The sequence below is a fragment of the Prunus avium genome, chromosome 6 (genome assembly GCF_965620075.1).
Source record: "Prunus avium chromosome 6, drPruAviu1.hap1.1, whole genome shotgun sequence".
Lineage (NCBI taxonomy): Eukaryota > Viridiplantae > Streptophyta > Magnoliopsida > Rosales > Rosaceae > Prunus > Prunus avium.
This window is the reverse complement of record NC_142289.1, coordinates 5807994-5828953: the sequence shown is the minus strand read 5'-3', so window position 1 is coordinate 5828953 and position 20960 is coordinate 5807994. Positions and strand designations below refer to the sequence as shown.

The window sequence follows — 20960 nt, the reverse complement described above, 5'->3', positions numbered from 1 at the left end:
CTTGTCTTTTTGGACACAAAACCTTCCTGGAAACACATGGTAGGAAAAACAAATGCTTTCGTATCGCCGGCTTTCAGCATTCTTTATAGTTTATAGGGATTTATTGCCGCCCCTTAGTCCCTTCCGCTGGTGTTTTCCTTCACTATTCTGCTTCTTCTTCATAAACCTGCATCTTGTCTACTCCTTTATGCGCTCCCAATACCCTAGACCTTTATGACTATGATGAATTCATCGGAAATAACCGAAGAGAAGGATGATGATAGCAGTTGCCTTGTTGATCCAGAAGTTCAAAAAGAAAGGATAAGGCGGATTATAGAGTATCAGAAATCTCTTTATCGGTCTTCATCTTCTTCTTCTTCCTCCTCTTCCTCAGCTGCTTCCTGTTCCTCGTTTTCTTCAGCTCGAAAAAGTAGCAGTTTGTTAGGTTTGATGAAAGTAGGAAACACATCGTTGAGGAGATTATTTGACATGGAGCATACAAGTTTGGCGAACCATTTTGAGGATTTCAGTGGCTCATCCATAATTAAGCCTATTCTTCTATGGGGCAGTGATACAGACAATGAAAATGAAATGCATGATCCATGGCAATCCATCAAGCAGTTTGGACCAATAAATGAATCTAGGATTGATGGACCAAGTAAGTTTCCTTCAGATGGAAGCTTCCGGGATGGAGAGCATGGCTTCCGGAATACAGAGGTAAGAATTGGCAACCGCAAGCTGACTAGGAAAAAGTCATTTAGGAGATTGCCAGGATTTGGGTTATGGAGATGCAGAGGATTTAGATTGAGATTAAGGTTGAGGCGGCTTAGGATTGCTTTCTGTGGAAGAAAATATTAGTATTAGTCTGCATACTTGTAATACAGGAAAACCTCATTTGTTTATTTATATCAAAAAAGAAAAAAGGGTTAGCTTCTATTAACATATTGAGATAGGGAATGTCTGCCACAACTCGTTTACAGAATCTCGGATTTACAATGAGATGATGATCTTACTTACACTGGGGCAAAAGATTCAAAATGAAAGTAAAAAAGACAAATTGAACTTTATATGAATGGAAAAAGAGAATGAAAAAAAAAGAGAGAGGGAATTCCATAGCTCTTGAATCGTAGCTAATTCCTGCAACAGAGTATACTAACAAATAGGAGGCTTGTATCAATTTCCAGTCTGCGGCTTCGTCACTGTTGGTTGGTTGAAGATGCTTCACCATTTATTCGTTTGAGAAAATTCTTTCAGAACTGTATATGTCACTGCATATGACACAATGATCGGAGATTAATCTCTGCATAATGCTTCCTTCTTCGATCGCGACTCGGCTACTTTGCTTGTTCCACAAGTGTACCCCATAAGTCTCCCTGCTGAGCTGAAGCAGCTTTGCTTTTACCCATCGAGAATGAGCTTGGCTTCCTGGCTTCTTAAACAGTCCCCCAATCCTATTCCAATCGACGGGGTAAAGGGCGATAGGGGGTAGAATTGTAAAGTTGTAACCTCGTCGGTTTTGCACCCTCTGGACCACTCTGGACACCAGGTACGGACCATTGTGCCCCCATTTATTCCCATCAAAAGTCAAGGCAAATTCCTCCAAGAATTTGTACAGAAGGGGATGATTCATATCAAACACCAGAACTGCATTATTTAGCCTGGTCCAGTTTTTAGATGCCACATCCACACTTTGTGCACCGATTGAGTTTCTCAACCCCAAGAATGAATTCAAAACTATGAAATCTGTGTCTAAGTAAACACCTCCATACTTGTATAGAATTGCAAGCCTCATCAAATTAGACAGATTCTGGGCTAATGGGATCTCACCAGGGTCTTTTTTGCCTCCCTTCATTTCAGCAAACCAGGCTTCAGCTGGGGTGTTCTTGAACAGAAATGATAAGTCTGGTGTCACTGCATGAACCTTGAACCCGCGATCCTGCAGCGGTTTCAGAATTCTGTAACCACGTCGGGAGTCCATAGTTCTCGAGAGAATCATCAAGCATCCATGAGGGTGAGCTCTGAAAAGACTCTCCATGGACAAAAACTCTCTGCTTCCAAAGGACCTCACAGGCGAAATCCATGTCATAAAGAACTGCCCCTCACACTTGTTGTTAAAGAATTCCAGAACACGACCGTGGAATTGCCTTGCAAACTTGTCTGATTTGAAAATCTCAAATTCGGGTAGCTTGCTCCGAAACCAAGCGATTCTTTCCTCTTCTGTGGCATTGAAAGGAGGAACAAGAGGACTTGTAATTTCTCTACCAACCTCAAGGGTCTCTTCCTGCATGGAACGCAGAGCTATGCGATTTATATCAGACTTGATCAAATGGCCTGCAGAACTATGAGTCTGCAGCAGGACTGGAGAAGGAGCTTTATCATTCAACTCAACCGATTTTTCAGAGTCATTGTAGATGATGCTATCGGCATAGAAGATGAAGATGATTGCAGCCAATGATAGAGTACAGAAGATATGAAATTTAGCAAGGCTAAGTAGGCGGCTGTCCATTCGGCTCATCGTCATCAGAGGAGTTGCATGGGAGAAGAAATAAGGTTGAAGAAATATAGCTCAAAAGGTACTTTCATGGCGAAATGACCAAAGTACTTAACGATACACACGCGAATACAAAGAATTGTTGCAGGCTTCTATAGTGTAATGTTTATTCTCTAGACGTCTGGCTTTGAAGCATTCAATATGAGACTTTTTGGTAAGAGTCAAATGCTGAATAAAAATAAAATAAAATACAAAGAAGATAGCCGCCTGTAAAAATGCATGAGCATTGTGTGGGATATCAATTTATAAATGAATAATTAAGAGGGTCTATTAGAGTATCAATAATGAAAAGATGGTGATGGAAACATGTTTTACAATAATCTTATTTAATGATTAGGCAATTACCCTTTTGACAGATATTGCTTTCTTTTTCAATGACTTCAAAAGATAGAAAGATACCAGGCTATTTCCTGGCCAACCAAACCCATACTTACGCATTAAATTGGAATCTCATCAAACCCAGAACGCCATACCTTTGTTTTTGGGGCAGCAGAAGACCATTCATTGAGACTTTTTTGGCAATATTTCTGGAAATTTTGAAGCCTTAATCCGCCCTATTCGTTCGAAATTGGAGTTGGATCCTTGAGACTTAATTGTTTAACTGGTGACCAAAAATATTGGATTAGTAACAACTTGGCCATGTTCTTGGTACATTTTTTTTCCTCCTTAAACGTCATCTTTGCTGTGGACCTAAGGAGGAGGGGTATATTGCATAAGCTTTATAAAACTAGGTATTATATGACTGTGTTCTGTCTCATTCTCTATTCTGTTGTTCCCCCACATAATTAAATTGGAGAACCTACCTTTCTCCACTGGGGTGCAAAATTATTTATTCCAAGCAGACAGAGCTGGTTGTTCTGCTACTTACAGACATTAACCTTTTCTTCAACAACAATCAAAACTATCGAATCCGTTTTGAAATATGTGATGAGAATGTTGGAAATCTTTTTTTTAACCTGGTAATTGGTGTTTCGATTATTAGGTATATGATTTATCTTGATTTAGTGATATTTCTCTATCAATATTGAACAAAGTCGAATATTCAAATTTTCCTTCCCATCTACTCATTTAAAATTAAAATAATAATAATAATAAAGGATCCACTAATATAGTAGTTTAGAGTAATTGCTTCTTTAGGAAAGGTTCTGGTTCGAGTCCTAGCATCCGTGCAATGTTAGTATGTCATGTTCCCTCTCAATAGGAAGAATCCTAAAATAATGAAAACTATTTTCTTACTATCTTTTTTTTTCTTCTATATTATTTACGATTGGAACATGCAATAAAATAATTCAGATATTAATTATAATAGTAGCGTACTCTCTAAGTTTTTGTATACTGCCAACTGATGAAAAAACTAAACAGATTTGAACGGTGAGGTCCATGCCATGCAACTTGCAAGAGACTTTTTTCTGTTTTTACAAGTATTTTTATTCATGGACCGACGCATTTGGGATTAAGGTAATCCTTATGCAATTATTCCACCATCACTTGGCTGATTCACGTTATTCAATCTTAATATTTTTATGGTAGTTGAAATGTCTCTGTTAACCCTAAACCCCTTTTTCTTTTATTCAAATACATTAAGATAAGGCGTGAACTCAATCGTGTTAAGATATTGTATTTCTTTTTAATTAGTGATCAAGTTGTCTTAACAATTTCTTGTGAGTAGAAGGCCCAAAAACAACACACAAAAAGGAAACCTGCCTGGTTCAGAAATATTCCAAGGTTGCTTTGTGACATGAAGAAGTGATGTAGCCTATGAAATTTGTTTTTTTTTTTAATACAAGTGACAGTCTAAACTACAAGACACTATCAACGTGCCATGACTCCATGAGGTTCGAATACGACCACCAATCTAAAATTAATGCTCTTTTTTAACTAGGTTAGACCCCGATAGATGTTACCTATGAATTCTTATTATTAGCAGTGAGCATCAATTTCTTAATAGTAGGTGGAGAGATTCAAAATCTTTCATCTTTGAATGTAAAATACTCTCAAAATATAAGTAAAGTCTATTCATATATTTTTTTCTTTTGGTCAAAGTTTATATATGGCCATCCAAGTAGAATCACAATTAGATGACTTATCCCTCATAACCATTCTAGAAGCTAGATAGATTTATGGGTTTTAATTGATTTATCACACAAACGAGTCGAGGGGATCATCAAAGTCATTAACCCAAAAGTCTAAAAGTACATCGGTTTTGCGTACAACACATGATCACTAATAATTAAACAGAAGTCCATAATTATTGTTTAATATGACCAAATAACCGAACTCCTAATCAGATGTGGAAAAATTGAACAAACCAGAAAGGGACCAAAGAACCGAACTCCTAATCCATCTTCAAATTAATATAAGCTTAAACTTCTTTTCTTCACTATCAGTGCCAACTTTAACATGTCACCCTCTGCACCAGCGAAAACAATGGACACTACACAGATAATGTATTATAAATTTTAGGTTTTCAGTGGGTAGACCATTTATTACAAAACTCAAAAGACAAAAGAAAAAAAATAGTGCGAGCATTTTATAATTTTTATATTCTTCGTGTATGATCTTAAAATGTTTCCCTAACTTTTTCTTTAATTCTCAATAATCTTATGCAGACTCAAATAAATCGAACTGTCGATGTGAGACTTTATGTTCTTTTTATATGTGTATGATCTTAAAATGTTTTCTCCAACTTTTTCTTTAATTCTCAATAATCTTATGCAGACTCAAATAAACTGTCGATGTGAGACTTTATCTTCTTCATATATGTGTATGATCTTAAAATGTTTCCCCCAACTTTTTCTTTAATTCTCAATAATCTTATGCAGACACAAATAAATCGAACTATGGATGTGGGACTTTATCTTCTTCAACCATATTAAGCTGCATGAGGATTTTATATGATATTATTTGGTCCTTTTGTATTTACTGGTGCAGAAATTTACCATACCTTGCTGTAGCAAAATGGTTGTCTTCCCTGGAGATATATATAATAATATAATACTGTCTTAATTAATCATTTTAACTCTATATGCATGTAGTATTCAGAACATGTCACCATCTCAACTATCCAGAAGTCTTTACATGTGTCACCATCTCAACTAAAAATCTATTCCCCATTAATGAATCCAATTTGAAATATAGACCTGCTTTCCCAACTAAAAATCTGATGGAAAATAGATCTGCTTCCCAACTAAAAATCTCATCTCCATAATGAAACTAGAACAAAATCTGCATTATTTAACCCAATAATATGGAAATAGAGTTCTCATGCAAGACTGCATTCAAAAAAATCACAATAAAAAATTACATACAAACCTGTATTTTCAACAAGATGAGACAGATCTATTTTAAATTCCTTCACGGGTTCTTTCTCTTATGCATGAGCTTGAGCACCTTTGGAGATGAATCTGATCACCTGGCTCTGCTAGACTTGAAGAAAAGAATAACAGAAGATCCTCTGCATATCATGAGCACATGGAATCGTTCCATCAATTTCTGCAGCTGGGTTGGCGTTACATGCAACCATTCCAACAAAAGAGTCGTGACTTTGAACCTGGAAGATCAAAAGTTGGCAGGCTCCCTACCACCTTCTATAGGAAATCTTACTTATCTCACTGGAATTAACTTGATAGACAACAACTTTCATGGTGAAATTCCTCAAGAAATGGGACGTCTACTGCGCCTGCAATATCTCAAACTGACTTCCAATTCCTTTGGTGGGAAAATTCCAAGTAACATATCTCACTGTACACAGCTGAGAGTGCTTGATGTTGGTTCCAATAAGCTTATTGGGTCCCTTCCGGATCAACTCAGTTCATTGTTGAATTTAACTCATCTATGGGTTGATGAGAACAATCTCACTGGAACTTTCCCAGATTGGATAGGAAACTTTTCTTCTTTGTATGCTATTTCTCTTGCCCACAACAATTTTCAAGGAAACATACCGAATGACCTCGGGCGCTTAACAAGCTTGGGAAGATTTGTAATTCCAGGGAATAAAATTTCTGGTATGGTTCCTTCTTCAATCTATAATATATCCTCCATATACTATTTCACTGTTACTGACAACCAGCTGCATGGAGAACTGCCAAAAGATGTGGGGATCACTCTTCCTTATCTCGAGATATTTGCTGGTGGTGTCAACAAATTCACAGGTAGTATTCCTGTATCCTTCTCAAATGCTTCTAGACTTCGAAAGCTTGATTTTGCTGAAAATGGTCTCACTGGGAAACTCCCAGCTGAAAATTTTGGAAGCTTACAAAGCTTATCTAGACTGAACTTTGATGACAATAGACTGGGAAGTGGAAAAACTGGTGACCTGAGTTCTCTTAGTTTCCTTGCTAATTGTACTAATCTTGAGGTGTTCAGTTTTAGCCGCAATCGTTTTGGAGGAGAATTGCCAGAGTCCATATCCAACCTCTCAACAAAACTTAGAATTTTTACAATGGGGGGTAATTTGATACAGGGAAGCATCCCTATCGGCATTGCAAATCTTGTAAACTTGACCAATCTAGGGATGGAACAAAACTATTTTGGTGGCAGTCTTCCTGATGTAATTGGCAAGCTTCAGAAGTTACAGGGACTGTATCTGTATCTTAACAAGTTTTCTGGGCCAATCCTATCCTCCCTAAGTAACTTGACTTCAGTAACAACGCTCTTAATGGAGGGTAATAGGTTTGAGGGAAGCATACCTCCAAGCCTAGGAAACTGCCAAAGCTTATTGATACTTAACCTTTCTAGTAACCAACTAAGTGGCACCATACCTAAAGAGGTTGTTGAGCTTTCATCCCTTTCAATTTCTTTGTCCATGTCTAACAATTCTTTGACTGGTTCACTACCATCAGAAGTGGGTGAGTTGGTAAATCTCTCGGAGCTAGATGTATAAGGAAACAACTTATCAGGTGAAATCCCCATAACCCTTGGCAGCTGCGCTAGTTTGGTGAGCCTACATTTGGGAGGTAATGCGTTTGAAGGAAACATTCCTGAAACTCTGACAAAATTAAGAGGCTTGGAAGAAATAGATGTTTCACGCAATCACTTATCTGGGAAAATTCCTGAATTTCTAGGTAAGTTTAGAGCTCTTAAGCAACTCAATCTTTCTTATAATGATTTTGAGAGTGCATTGCCTGAAGAAGGAATATTTTCAAATGCAAGTGGTGTCTCAGTTCATGGAAATAATAAACTGTGTGGTGGCATCCCAGAATTACTTCTACCTGTATGCTCTAACAAAAAGCCTCATTCATCTCAAGGATTACTTTCCCCAAAAGTAGTAATTCCTGTAACTTGTGCACTTGCATTCATTGCCCTATCATGCTTTATTGCTGCCTGTAGAATGGTGAAAAGGTCAAGAGGTCCACTTTTAACTTCACATTCTTATGGGGATTGGAAATTAGGGGTCTCTTATTTAGAACTCGCGCGATCAACCAACGGGTTCTCTCTTGACAATCTCATTGGTTCAGGAAGTTTCGGTTCTGTGTACAGAGGAGTACTCTCTAGTAATGGCATGGTAGTTGCTGTTAAGGTATTAAACCTTAACCAAGAAGGAGCTTCCAAGAGTTTCATTGATGAATGCAAAGCTTTAAGAAGTATAAGGCACCGCAATCTTCTCAAGATCATAACTGCATGCTCAAGCATTGACAACCAAGGTAATGAGTTCAAAAGTCTAGTTTCCGAGTTCATGGAAAATGGAAGTCTAGACCAGTGGCTGCATCCAAGAGATGATGAACAATCTCAAAGTAAGAGATTGAGCCTGATCCAAAGACTAAATGTTGCCATAGATGTTGCTTCTGCATTAGATTATCTACACCACAATTGTGAAACATGCATTGTTCATTGTGATTTAAAGCCAAGCAACGTTCTTCTTGATGAAGATATGGTAGCCCATGTTGGTGACTTTGGTCTAGCAAGGTTCCTTTTGGAAGCATCAAATAATCCCACCAAAACTCAAACCATGTCAGTTGGGCTAAAGGGTTCCATAGGCTACATTCCTCCAGGTAAATGAAGTTTTACAATCCTCATTTTTTTTTCTATTCCTATTAACTTATTATTAAAGAAAATTGAATGTGACATCCTAATGTACGTGTCAAATGACAGAGTATGGAATGGGAGGCCAAGTTTCCATACTTGGGGATGTTTATAGCTATGGGATACTGTTGCTAGAAATGTTCACAGGAAAAAGACCAATGGATGACATGTTCAAAGATGGTCTAAGCATTCACCAATTCACAGCCATGGCTTGTCCTGACCATGTCATGGACATAGTTGAGCCTTCATTGCTCCTTGAAACGGATGACGAGAATGATGAAGATGACAAATATGGAAATCGCATAGAAAAAAGACCAGTAGCAGGATATAAAGATCCTGGCCCAGTCAAAGCAAAAAGATTGGAGGAATGCTTGGATTCATTGATGCAAATAGGGCTCTCATGCTCTGCAACATCACCAGGAGACCGGATGTCTATGGATGTCGTTGTGAACAAAATGAATGCAATTAGAGACTCATATCTCAATTTAAGAAGAAGAAGAAGAAGAAGATCGAAAAGTACAAGATAGGCTAAGTTTGTTAACTAATCTCAACACACTCATCTACCTGCTAGAAATCTTTTGATAAAGGATATTTTATGTATCAATCTGTTTGAGATCATGTGAGGTTGAATTCAGCATTTTATATGGAAAAAATAAAAGGGAAGAAGGTTTTATTTCTTCTATTCAAATATATTAAGACAAGGCTTGAACTCAATCGTGTTAAGATATTGTTTTATTTTTAATTAGTGATCTAGTTGTCTTAACAATTTCTCATGAGTAGAAGGCCCAAAAACAACACACAAAAAAGAAAAGAAGAAAAAAAAAAGGAAACCAGCCTGGTTCAGAAATATTCCAAGGTTGCTTTGAGACATGAAGTGATGTACCTATGAATTTATATATATATATATATATTAATACAAATAATCATCTAAACTACAAGGGGATGGGGGTTTCTAACAAACACACTATTAAGGTGTCATGACTCCATGAGGTTTGAATATGAGACCACCACTTTACAAATTAATGTCCTTTTTAACTGGGTTAGACCCGGTAGCTGTAGCCTATAAATTCTTATTATTAGCAGTGAGCATCAATTTCTTAATAATAGGTGGAGAGACCCAAAATCTTTTAACTACCAAAGAAAATCTTTCATCTTTGAATGTAAAATACTCTCAAAATATAAGTCAAGTCTATTCATATATTTTTTCTTTTGGTCAAATTTTATATATGGCCATCCAAGTAAAATCACAATTAAACCATTCTAGAAGCTAGATAGATTTATCACACAAACGAGTCTAGGGGGCCATATATTCAACAAGATCATCAAAGTCATAAATCCAAGGCTTAATTATGTACATGCCCCCTATGCTTTTCAACTTGTCTCAGATTACCACCTATATTTGCAAACGTCTCAAAATACCCCCCAACGTTTAAAAAAGGGTCTCAAGTTACCCGTTCCGTCAGTATTTTTGATGTTCCGTTACAAGCTTTGGGCCCTACTTCATTTTAATCTTTAACCTCTTCGAATAAGAGTTTTTCACTTTCAGATGAGAGGAAGAAGAGAGGAAATTGGGTATTTGGGTGAGAATGGAGAATTTGGAGAAGGAGGCTAGGGCTTATCAAAATCTGTGGTGGGGTTTGAATTTTGGGAGAATCTGGAGAAGAAATCACAGGTTGATAAAACTCTGAGGTGGAGTTCGAAATTGGGAGATTTTGGAGTAGAAGATTAGGGTTTATGAATCTCTGAGTGGAGTTCGGATTTGGGAAAGGGGCAAGGGGGTCGCACGATTTTGGAGGTTTAGCTGGTTGTTCTCTCTATGAATACACATTGAATTGAAGAATAGATGGAAACAGGAGAAGCAAGGCATGCCCAATGGTGTGATTGTGGGAAGTTAGCACGGATGCAGACTTCATGGACCAGTTCAAACCCAGGGCGGAGATTTCTAGTCTGCCCAAAGTTAAAGGTAAGAATGTTTAAGATCAAATTTTCAGTCATTGTTTTGGGCATCATAAATTGATAGAGTTCTTATTGATGAAATATTCAGTCATTGATGAAATTGATGAAATATTCAGTCATTGATCAAATGGATCAAATTTTCAGTTATTGTTCTTGGTTGATACAGGGAAGTGGTGAAAAAGGATGTAGGTTTTTTCAGTGGTTTGATGCAGAAATGTGTGAGCGTTCAAAGTCTTTGATACCTGGTTTGCTGAGGAAGATTGATAGGGTGGAGAAGAAAAATGCAAAGATTCAAGCAAAGTCAAAAATATTGTGGGCTGCTATGTTGCTTTCCTGGGTGGTGGTGTTTGCCATGGTGATGAATTAGGATGAATTTGGAGGAATTAAGAGTAATATGTTTTGTAATTTGGTGGGTGTAATGTGATTGAGAAGCAGTAGTTCAGTGGGCTGTAATTTGAGAACAAATGCTAATGTAATGTAGCAGTAGTTCAGTTGGTGTAATATAATGTATTTTGGTGGGAAAACAATGTAATCTGTTTTGAGTTTTATGAGTAAGCATTAGTTCACTGTAATATTTGTTTAGAGTTTAGAGTTTTATTTGATCAGTGATATGAATGGAAACTTGTTTAGAGGTTAGAAATGGTGACATATTGATAAGCATCATACCAAAACCAGGTTACAACCATATGTTGTTTATTGGATACCAAAAAGTCCTCTGGATACAAAAACAAGTTACTCATAAGCATATCTTGTTCATGGGATACCAAAAACAGGTTACAAAAACAAGTTACTCATAAGCATTTTTTGTTCAATGCCATATGAAATGGTTACATCAAAACAACATATCAATATAAGCATTTTTTGTTCATTGTCATATCAATATAAGCACAACACCAAAACAGGTTTCAACCATCACATTACATATCAAATGGTCAATTACATGCCATGTACCTGACTCAAAAACCTTGACAGACATGAAAGCCTAATAAAACCAACCATCACAGACATCAATAATCCCACAAACCAACAACCCAATTGCAACCATAATCAAACCATTAAAGTCTTATAAAACTAACTAATTGTAGAATCTATAATTCCACAACATTCAAACCATTCAAAAAGAGTTTATCCTAATTCAAAAACAGGTTGCAAAAGTTGAACATCATCACATCTAAGGATGAAAAAAAGGATCTTTGACAAAATGGCTCCTCTGTTGATCTTTCATCCTCCTCCTACGTTGTTGTACTCGAGATAGTTTGGTAGATTGAGATGAATCACATGTTTGAGAAGCATGAGCTACTTGAGATGGTTGGGATTGAGATGCTTGAGCTGCTTCAGATGGTTGGGATTGAGAAGCATGAGCTGCTTGTAATGGTTGGGATTGAGAAGCCTGCGGTGGTTGAGATTGTTGGGATTGAGAAGCCTCGGCTACTTCAGATGCCTGGGATTGAGAAGGCCCTTGGGAAGCACTTGCTTGTCTCTTTTGCCTTAGTTGCATACTTTGTTGTCCGCTACTTTGGTCTCCACCATCTCTCCTTCTTACCGAAAACAAATAATAATTAGGTAGGCATGATATGAAAATTTGAATGGTGAAAACATAGTTGAAACCGTGGCACTTACTGGAAGTTTTTCCTTGGCAACATTCCTCTTCCTAGTAGGCTTTATGTTGGGATTTCTAGGTTCCTAATAAGCAAAGTCATCAAGTCAGAAACCAAATCAAATATATTTAAATGTAAAGCAATTTTGGATAATGACACATACCTTACAACCAATTCGATTATGCCCTTCTCCACAGCAATTGCCACATTTTAAAGGGATGCCATACCTAGGAAGCTTATATGGATTAGCAGGTTGTTTAGGCTCATCAAAAGCTTGTTTTCTTGTCTTCTTCGGCCTACCAGGCTGCTTGTGGTATTTTGGAGGGAGTAATGGAGCTAAATTAATCTTCATCCACTGATCTTGGCTAGTCATAGGCATAATCATTGGTTCATAGGCTCTCAAATAAGCCTCTTTCTTGTACACTGCATCACAAAAGTCCTTTGCATTCCCATGAAACCAACTTATTGCAGCACAAGCATGCAAACATGGTATTCCATTCAAATCCCAAGCACGACATGAACAAGAGTGGGTATATATTCAAATTAACAGCAAAGGTGCGGCCACTATGGTGCATCACTTCAAACCTATTCTGTCTAGCAGCCTTAGGAATGCACCACTGAGCTTTTCCTTTGTTTTTCTCTAATATTTTTCTAATTCTTGGCCCAACTTGTCCATGCCATTTCTCACAGAAAACCCTTCTTCCAGCCATCAACAACATTATATACAACCGAATTCTTTCTAGCATAGTCAAAACAGGCTTGTCTCTGGCATCCATTATGCTACGATTGAATGCCTCACAGAGGTTGTTCATAAGCATGTCACACTTAGAATCAGTCTTGAAATATGCCCTACTCCAATGCCTAGGATCTTTCTCTGCAAGCCAATCATGTGCAGGTTTAGACAATTCCAACATCTTTGTCATCTCTGCATGAAACCATGGCACTGTTGTGGCCCTAGCAATTGCTTCCATTTACTGTTGCAAAGCAAGCCCTCTATGTTCCAAATACAAGTTTCCATACAGATGTTTCAAACAATGTCTATGCTCTGCATGAGGGAATAAAGTATCCACAACATCTATTAAACCTTTTTGTTTGTCAGTCATAAATACATAACCATGGCTATTCCTAATATTCAGACCACCACTCAATAATTCCAAAAACCACAGCCACGTTGAATTGCTCTCATTCTCTACATATGCATACGCAAGTGGAAACATTCCGTTGTTTGCATCAACTCCCATTGCAGAAAGCACTTGCCCAGGGTGATGCCCTTTGACATGACACCCATCCAAGCAAAACACAGGCCTACAACCATCTAAAAACCCCTTCTTGCAGGCTGCAAGACAGATGTAAATCCTCTGAAACCGTGGCCTATCATCTTCCATTTCAGATTTAATGATAACTGTACTTCCAGGATTTCTGGTTCTTAACTCATGACAATAATCCCACAAAACTTCATATTGTTTACTGTAAGACCCCTCTACAATGTCAACTGCCATGGCTCTTGCTCTGTACACAGTTGCTCTAGATGGTCTGTAACCATAGTCTTGGTGAACTTGCTCTACAAAAGAAGAAGCAGTCCAATTTGGATTAAGCCTTAACTGCCCAGAATATCTTTCAGCCAACCAGCTAGCAGTGGCATGTATATTTTTACTCCCCTTACTACAAACATGTGTAGGATTAAAGGTTTTCACCTGCAGGTAAGTGCTACCACTTACACTTGAAGCATGGATAACAAAAGGACAGCCCTCTTCACATACTACCCTTATTTTGTTGCGGTCATTATTTATAAATATCAACTCCCTTCCACAATTAATGGAGTATATCCTCACAGCTTTTCTAAACATCTTGGCAGTTGCAAACTTTAAACCTGGTTTGAAACCTGGGTTTTCCATATCAATTTCAGGTCTGAAATCTTCACCTTTTGGGATTCTATTCTTCTTCCTTATTAGTTCACCTACTGCTTCATCTTCACTTGAAGAGCTATTTGGGCAGGTAAGTCTAGGTGACTCTTCTCCATTGTCTGACTCATCATTTTCCTCTGCATTAGGATCATTGTCAGTACAACTATGATCCACATAACCTTCAAACCACTTATCATCCTTCTTCAATAACTCAATCTCTTCATCATTCTGTGCATAGTCACTGTCTTGAAAGTCTGGATCACTGCTATCATCATCCTCAGAACAAGAATATTCTGGATCACTGTTATCATTCCCCACTTGGCTTGAAGTCAGGCTCACTACTTTCAAGTACAAAACTATCACCCTGCTATTGCTTTTAGGTACCGTGCTCATACAAGCTAAAAGCGTACTATATTATATTATTTGAATGAGTCTACCAATTCCAAACTCTTCACTATAAAAACTCACATCATACCCATCGCCATATCCCAAATCTTTAGCCATTCCATATAGCTCTAACATGGACATATAATCAACCTCACAATAATCAAACCAACTGACTTCACCACCCAAATAAGACCATTCACTGTCCCTTCTATTTTTAACTAGTTTACCACAATGGAAAAACTTAAATGTAACAACCTCGTCAGCATCTTCATCTGTGTAAGAGGAAGAGTCACTTAACAAATCGACAAAGGTAACAAAGACAAAACAACTATAATATTTGGCATATTTTAGTTCAGTTTGAATACCAAGGTGCTTCTAAGGTGCTTTGTAAGGTTCAATCTAAATAAGCCATAGCACAGAGTAAAAAAGTGTACCATAAAACAAAAATAATATTTGGCAGATTTTAGTTCAATTTGAATACCAAGGTGCTTTGTAAGGTGTTTGTAAGATTCAGTCTAAATAAGCCATAGCATAGAGTAAAAAAGTATACCAAAAAACAAAACAAAAACTCCAGCAACACACAAGGACCAGACAAGGAACACACAAGGGACCACACAATGCCACACCAGACCAGCACAGAATCAAAAAGTATACAACAAAACAAAACAAAAACTCCAACAACAGTTCAATGCACATGCCAAAATCAAGAAAATTGAGTGAGAATGGGTCCACTTACATATGGGTTGACAACCTCCAGATTCTCTAAGCACCACCATCTTCGCACTTTCTAGCCTTAAAATCTAACGCCAAAGACTAATTTCTTCTCCAGATTCTCCAAAATTCGAACCCCACCTCAGATTTTGCAAAAGCCCTAGCCTTCTCCAAATCTCCCATTCTCACTCAAATACCCAATTTCCCTCTCTCTTCTGAAAGTGAAAAACCCTTATTCGAAGAGGTTAAAGATTAAAACGAAGTGGGGGCCAAAGTTTGTAACGGAATGTCAAAAATACTGACGGAACGGGGGGTATTTTGAGACGTTTGCAAACACATGTGGTAATTTGAGAAAAGTTGAAAAGCACAGGGGGCATGTACATAATTAAGCCTTAATCCAAAAGTCTAAAAGTACATCGGTTTTGCGTACAACACATGGACCACTAATAATTAAACAGAAGTCCATAATTATTGTTTAATATGACCAAATAACCGAACTCTTAATCAGATGTGGAAAAATTGAACAAATTAATATAAGCTTTTTTTTTCGGTCGAAAAGAACAAATTAATATAAGCTTAAACTTCTTTTCTTCACCATCAGTGCCAGCTTTAACATGTCACCCTCTGCACCAGCGAAAACCATGGACACCACACAGATAATGTATTATTATAAGGTTTCTGGTGGGTAGACCATTTATTACAAAACCCAAAAGACAAAAGAAAAAATAAGTAGGAACATGGAAATTTTTATAATTTTTATATTCTTCACGTATATAATCCTAAAATGTTTCCCCTAATTTTTCCTTTAATTATCAATAATTTTATGCATTCTCAAATAAATCGAACTATCAATGTGAAACTTTATATTCTTCACATATGTGTATGATCCTAAAATGTTTACCCAATTTTTTCTTCAATTATCAATAATCTTATGCACATTCAAATAAATCGAAGTGTCAATGTAGGACTTTATATTATTGTTGAACTGCATGAAGATTTTATACGATATTATTTGGTCCTTTTGTATTTACTGGTGGAGAAATTTACCATACCCTTCATTAGTCATGTTAACTTTATATGCATGTAGTATTAGAACATGTCACCATCTCAACTATCCAGAAGTCTTTAGATGACTCACACTGTAAACAAGTCTTAATCTTTAGAACATGTGTCACCATCTCAACTAAAAATCTATTCTCCATTAATGAAATTATAAATATAGACCTGCTTTCCCAACTAAAAATCTGATAGAAAAAAGATCTGCTTCCCAACTAAAAATTTCATCTCCATAATGAAAGTAGAACAAAATCTGCATTAACATAGAAACAGAGTTCTCATGTAAGACTGCATTATTTACAGAAAGATGTGGCAGATCTTTTTTAAATTCCTTCACGGGTACGGCTTCTTTCTCTTATGCATGAGCTTGAGCACCTTTGGAGATGAATCTGATCACCTGGCTCTGCTAGACTTGAAGAAAAGAATAACTGAAGATCCTCTGCATATCATGAGCACATGGAATGGTTCCATCAATTTCTGCAGCTGGGTTGGCGTTACGTGCAACCATTCAAACAAAAGAGTCGTGACTTTGAACCTGGAAGCTCAAAAATTGGTAGGCTCCATACCACCTTCTATAGGAAATCTGACTTATCTCACCGGAATCAACTTGATACACAACTTCTTTCATGGTGAAATTCCTCAAGAAATGGGACGTCTGCTCCGCCTGCGATATCTCAACCTCAGTTTCAATTCCTTTGGTGGGAAAATTCCAAGTAACATATCTCACTGTACACAGCTGAGAGTGCTTAATGTTGGTTCCAATAAGCTTATTGGGTCCATTCCGGATCAACTCAAATCATTGTTGAATTTAACTCATCTATGGGTTAGTGGTAACAATCTCACTGGAACAATCCCAGATTGGATAGGGAACTTTTCTTCTCTGTATGCTATTAATATTTTTCAAAACAATTTTCAAGGAAGCATACCGAATGAGCTTGGGCGCTTAACAAGCTTGGGAAGATTTGTAATTGCAGGGAATAAACTTTCTGGTATGGTTCCTTCTTCAATCTATAATATATCCTCTATATACTATATCATTGTTACTGAGAACCAGCTGCATGGAGAGCTGCCAAAAGATGTGGGGATCACTCTTCCTAATCTGGAGACATTTGCTGGTGGTGTCAACAAATTCACAGGTAATATTCCTGTATCCTTGTCAAATGCGTCTAGACTTCGACAACTTGATTTTGCTGAAAATGGTCTCACTGGGAAACTCCCAGCTGAACATTTCGGAAGCTTGCAAAGCTTATCTAGACTGAACTTTGATGACAATAGACTGGGAAGTGGAAAAACTGGTGACCTGAGTTCTCTCAGTTTCCTTGCTAATTGTACTAATCTTGAGGTGTTGAGTTTTAGCCGTAATCGTTTTGGAGGAGAATTGCCAGAGTCCATATCCAACCTCTCAACAAAACTTAGAATTTTTACAATGGGGGGTAATTTGATACATGGAAGCATCCCTATCGGCATTGCAAATCTTGTAAACTTGACCAGTCTAGGAATGGAACAAAACTACTTTGGTGGCAGTCTCCCTGATGCAATTGGCAAGCTCCAGAAGTTACAGGGACTGTATTTGAATCTTAACAAGTTTTCGGGGCCAATCCCATCCTCCCTAGGTAACTTGACTTCAGTAACAAGGCTCTTCATGGAGGGTAATAGGTTTGAGGGAAGCATACCTCCAAGCCTGGGAAACTGCCAAAGCTTATTGATGTTTAACCTTTCTAGTAACCGACTAAGTGGAACCATACCTAAAGAGGTTATAGGGCTTTCTTCCCTTTCAATTTGTTTGTCCATGTCAAACAATTTTTTGACCGGTTCACTACCATCAGAAGTGGGTGAGTTGGTAAATCTCTCGGAGCTAGATGTATCAGGAAACAACTTATCAGGTGAAATCCCCGTAACCCTTGGCAGCTGCACTAGTTTGGTGAGCCTACATTTGGAAGGTAATGCGTTTGAAGGAAGAATTCCTGAAACTCTGACAAAATTAAGAGGCTTGGAAGAAATAGATGTTTCACGCAATCACTTATCTGGGAAAATTCCTGAATTTCTAGGTAAGTTTAGAGCTCTTAAGCAACTCAATCTTTCTTATAATGATTTTGAGAGTGCATTGCCTGAAGAAGGAATATTTTCAAATGCAAGTGGTGTCTCAGTTCATGGAAATAATAAGCTCTGTGGTGGCATCCCAGAATTACTTCTACCTGTATGCTCCAGGAAAAAACCTCAGTCATCTCAAGGACTACTTTCCCCAAAAGTAGTAATCCCTATAACTTGTGCACTTGCATTCATTGCTCTATCATGCTTCATTGCTGCATGTAAAATGGTGAAAAGGTCAAGAGGTACTTCACCTTCTGATGAGGATTGGAAATCAGGTGTCTCTTACTTAGAACTCGCTCAATCAACCAACGGGTTCTCTCTTGACAATCTCATTGGTTCAGGAAGTTTCGGTTCTGTATACAGAGGAGTACTCTCTAGTAATGGCATGGTTGTTGCTGTTAAGGTATTAAACCTTCAACAAGAAGAAGCTTCCAAGAGCTTCACTGATGAATGCAACGCTTTAAGAAGTATAAGGCACCGTAATCTTCTCAAAATCATAACCGCATGCTCAAGCATTGACAACCAAGGTAATGAGTTCAAAAGTCTAGTTTCCGAGTTCATGGAAAATGGAAGTCTAGACCCATGGCTGCATCCAAGAGATGATGAAGAATCTCAAAGTAAGAGATTGAGCCTGATCCAAAGACTAAATGTTGCCATAGATGTTGCTTCTGCATTAGATTATCTACACCACGACTGTGAAACGTGCATTGTTCATTGTGATTTAAAGCCAAGCAACGTTCTTCTTGATGAAGATATGGTAGCCCATGTTGGTGACTTTGGTCTAGCAAGGTTCCTTTTGGAAGCATCAAATAATCCCACCAAAACTCAAACCATGTCAGTTGGGCTAAAGGGTTCCATAGGCTACATTCCTCCAGGTATATGAAGTTTTATAATCCTCATTTTTTTTTTCTATTCCTATTAACTTATTATTAAAGAAAATTGAATGTGACATCCTAATGTATGTGTCAAATGACAGAGTATGGAATGGGAGGCCAAGTTTCCATACTTGGGGATGTTTATAGCTATGGGATACTGTTGCTAGAAATGTTCACAGGAAAAAGACCAACGGATGACATGTTCAAAGATGGTTTAAGCATTCATCAATTCACAGCCATGGCTTGTCCTGACCATGTCATGGACATAGTTGAGCCTTCATTGCTCCTTGAAACGGATGACGAGAATGATGAAGATGACGATGATGACAACAAATATGGAAATCGCATAGAAGAAAGACCAGTAGCAGGATATAAAGATCCTGGCCCAGTCAAAGCAAAAAGATTGGAGGAATGTTTGGATTCATTGATGCAAATAGGGCTCTCATGCTCTGCAACATCACCAAGAGACCGGATGTCTATGGATGTCGTTGTCAACAAAATGAATGCAATTAGAGACTCATATCTCAATTTAAGAAGAGGAAGAAGAAGAAGATTGAAAAGTACAAGATAGGCTAAGTTTGTTAACTAATCTCAGTATCCTCATCTATATGCAAGAAATCTTTTGATAAAGGATATTATATGTATCAATCTGTTTGAGATCATGTGAGGTTGAATTCAGCATTTTATATGGAAAAAATAAAAGGGAAGAAGGTTTTATTTCTTCTATTCAAATATATTAAGACAAGGCGTGAACTCAATCGTGTTAAGATATGTCAAATATAGAGAAGATTAATTGAAGGAAGTGGAGAATGTAGAGAGAATTGGAGCTGGAACTTATTTTCTGATTTCAACTACTTGTCTTTGTATTACTTACAATACATTTATAATTACAAGCCAAGACAAGGCATCCCTAAGACAAGGAAACAAAGTTTCCCTAAGACAAGAAAGTAAAGTAAAGCTCCCTAAAACAAGGTTCCCTAAAACAAGGTTCCCTAGAATAAGGACTAGGACTTTGTGTAGACAAGATAGAAAGGTAACCAACTAATTAATCTATTACAAGCTAACACTCCCCCTCAAGTTGGTGCGTAGATGTCGCCAATGCCCAACTTGACCAGTGAGTTGTGAAATACTCTGCTAGAAACTGCTTTTGTCAATATATCAGCCAGCTGGTCTTCGGACTTGACAAACGGAAGCTGAATTTCTTTGTTTTCAAGTTTCTCTTTAATGAAGTGTCGATCCACTTCAACATGTTTTGTGCGATCATGCTGAACTGGATTATGGGCAATGGATATGGCAGCCTTGTTATCACACAGTAGATGCATTCCTAATGTAGGTGCAAATCCAATCTCTGTAAGCAATTGCTTTAACCAAAGGAGTTCACAAATTCCTTTGGTCATTCCTCGAAATTCAGCCTCTGCACTAGACAAGGCAACGACTTTCTGTTTCTTGCTTCTCCAAGTAACCAAGTTACCTCCCACAAATGTGAAGTAACCTGATGTTGATCGTCGATCAGTGACATTTCCCGCGCAATCCGCATCGGTATAGCCACTGATATTCAGATGACCATTTCTAGAGAACATAAGTCCTTTACCTGGTGCTGCCTTCAGATATTTAAGGATTCGAAGAACTGCATCCATATGATCTTCACTTGGACAATGCATAAACTGACTAGCAACACTTACAGCATATGCGATGTCGGGTCGGGTATGGGACAAGTAGATCAATCGCCCCACTAACCTTTGATATCTTTCTTTGTTAGTGGGTATCTGATTGGGATATTCCCCAAGGTGGTGATTCTGAACGATTGGAGTGTCGACAGGTTTGCAATCTA

General features: G+C 37.7%; 5 protein-coding genes across 5 annotated transcripts; 4 read left to right on the top strand and 1 right to left on the bottom strand.

Moving 5' to 3' along the window:
* Positions 1 to 18: 18 nt before the first annotated feature.
* Positions 19 to 2008, top strand: LOC148293539 (uncharacterized). Its single transcript, XM_088255039.1, has one exon. The coding sequence runs from the start codon at positions 214 to 216 to the stop codon at positions 835 to 837; it is 624 nt and encodes a 207-aa protein (XP_088111165.1). The 5' UTR covers positions 19 to 213; the 3' UTR covers positions 838 to 2008.
* LOC110765069 (uncharacterized) lies at positions 1208 to 2500 on the bottom strand. Its single transcript, XM_021968118.2, has one exon. The coding sequence runs from the start codon at positions 2498 to 2500 to the stop codon at positions 1208 to 1210; it is 1293 nt and encodes a 430-aa protein (XP_021823810.2).
* Positions 2501 to 5790: 3290 nt separating this feature from the next.
* LOC110765066 (putative LRR receptor-like serine/threonine-protein kinase At3g47570) lies at positions 5791 to 9241 on the top strand. The gene is made up of 2 exons (XM_088255038.1): positions 5791 to 8520; positions 8621 to 9241. The coding sequence occupies exons 1-2, from the start codon at positions 7860 to 7862 to the stop codon at positions 9076 to 9078; spliced, it is 1119 nt and encodes a 372-aa protein (XP_088111164.1). The 5' UTR covers positions 5791 to 7859; the 3' UTR covers positions 9079 to 9241.
* LOC148293538 (uncharacterized) lies at positions 5907 to 7412 on the top strand. The gene has a single exon (XM_088254507.1). It carries the CDS (start codon positions 5907 to 5909, stop codon positions 7410 to 7412), a length of 1506 nt encoding a protein of 501 aa, XP_088110633.1.
* A 7131-nt stretch (positions 9242 to 16372) lies between the features above and the next one.
* LOC110765065 (putative LRR receptor-like serine/threonine-protein kinase At3g47570) lies at positions 16373 to 19853 on the top strand. Its single transcript, XM_021968113.2, has 2 exons — positions 16373 to 19129; positions 19231 to 19853. The coding sequence occupies exons 1-2, from the start codon at positions 16471 to 16473 to the stop codon at positions 19698 to 19700; spliced, it is 3129 nt and encodes a 1042-aa protein (XP_021823805.1). The 5' UTR covers positions 16373 to 16470; the 3' UTR covers positions 19701 to 19853.
* The last annotated feature ends 1107 nt before the right edge of the window (positions 19854 to 20960 follow it).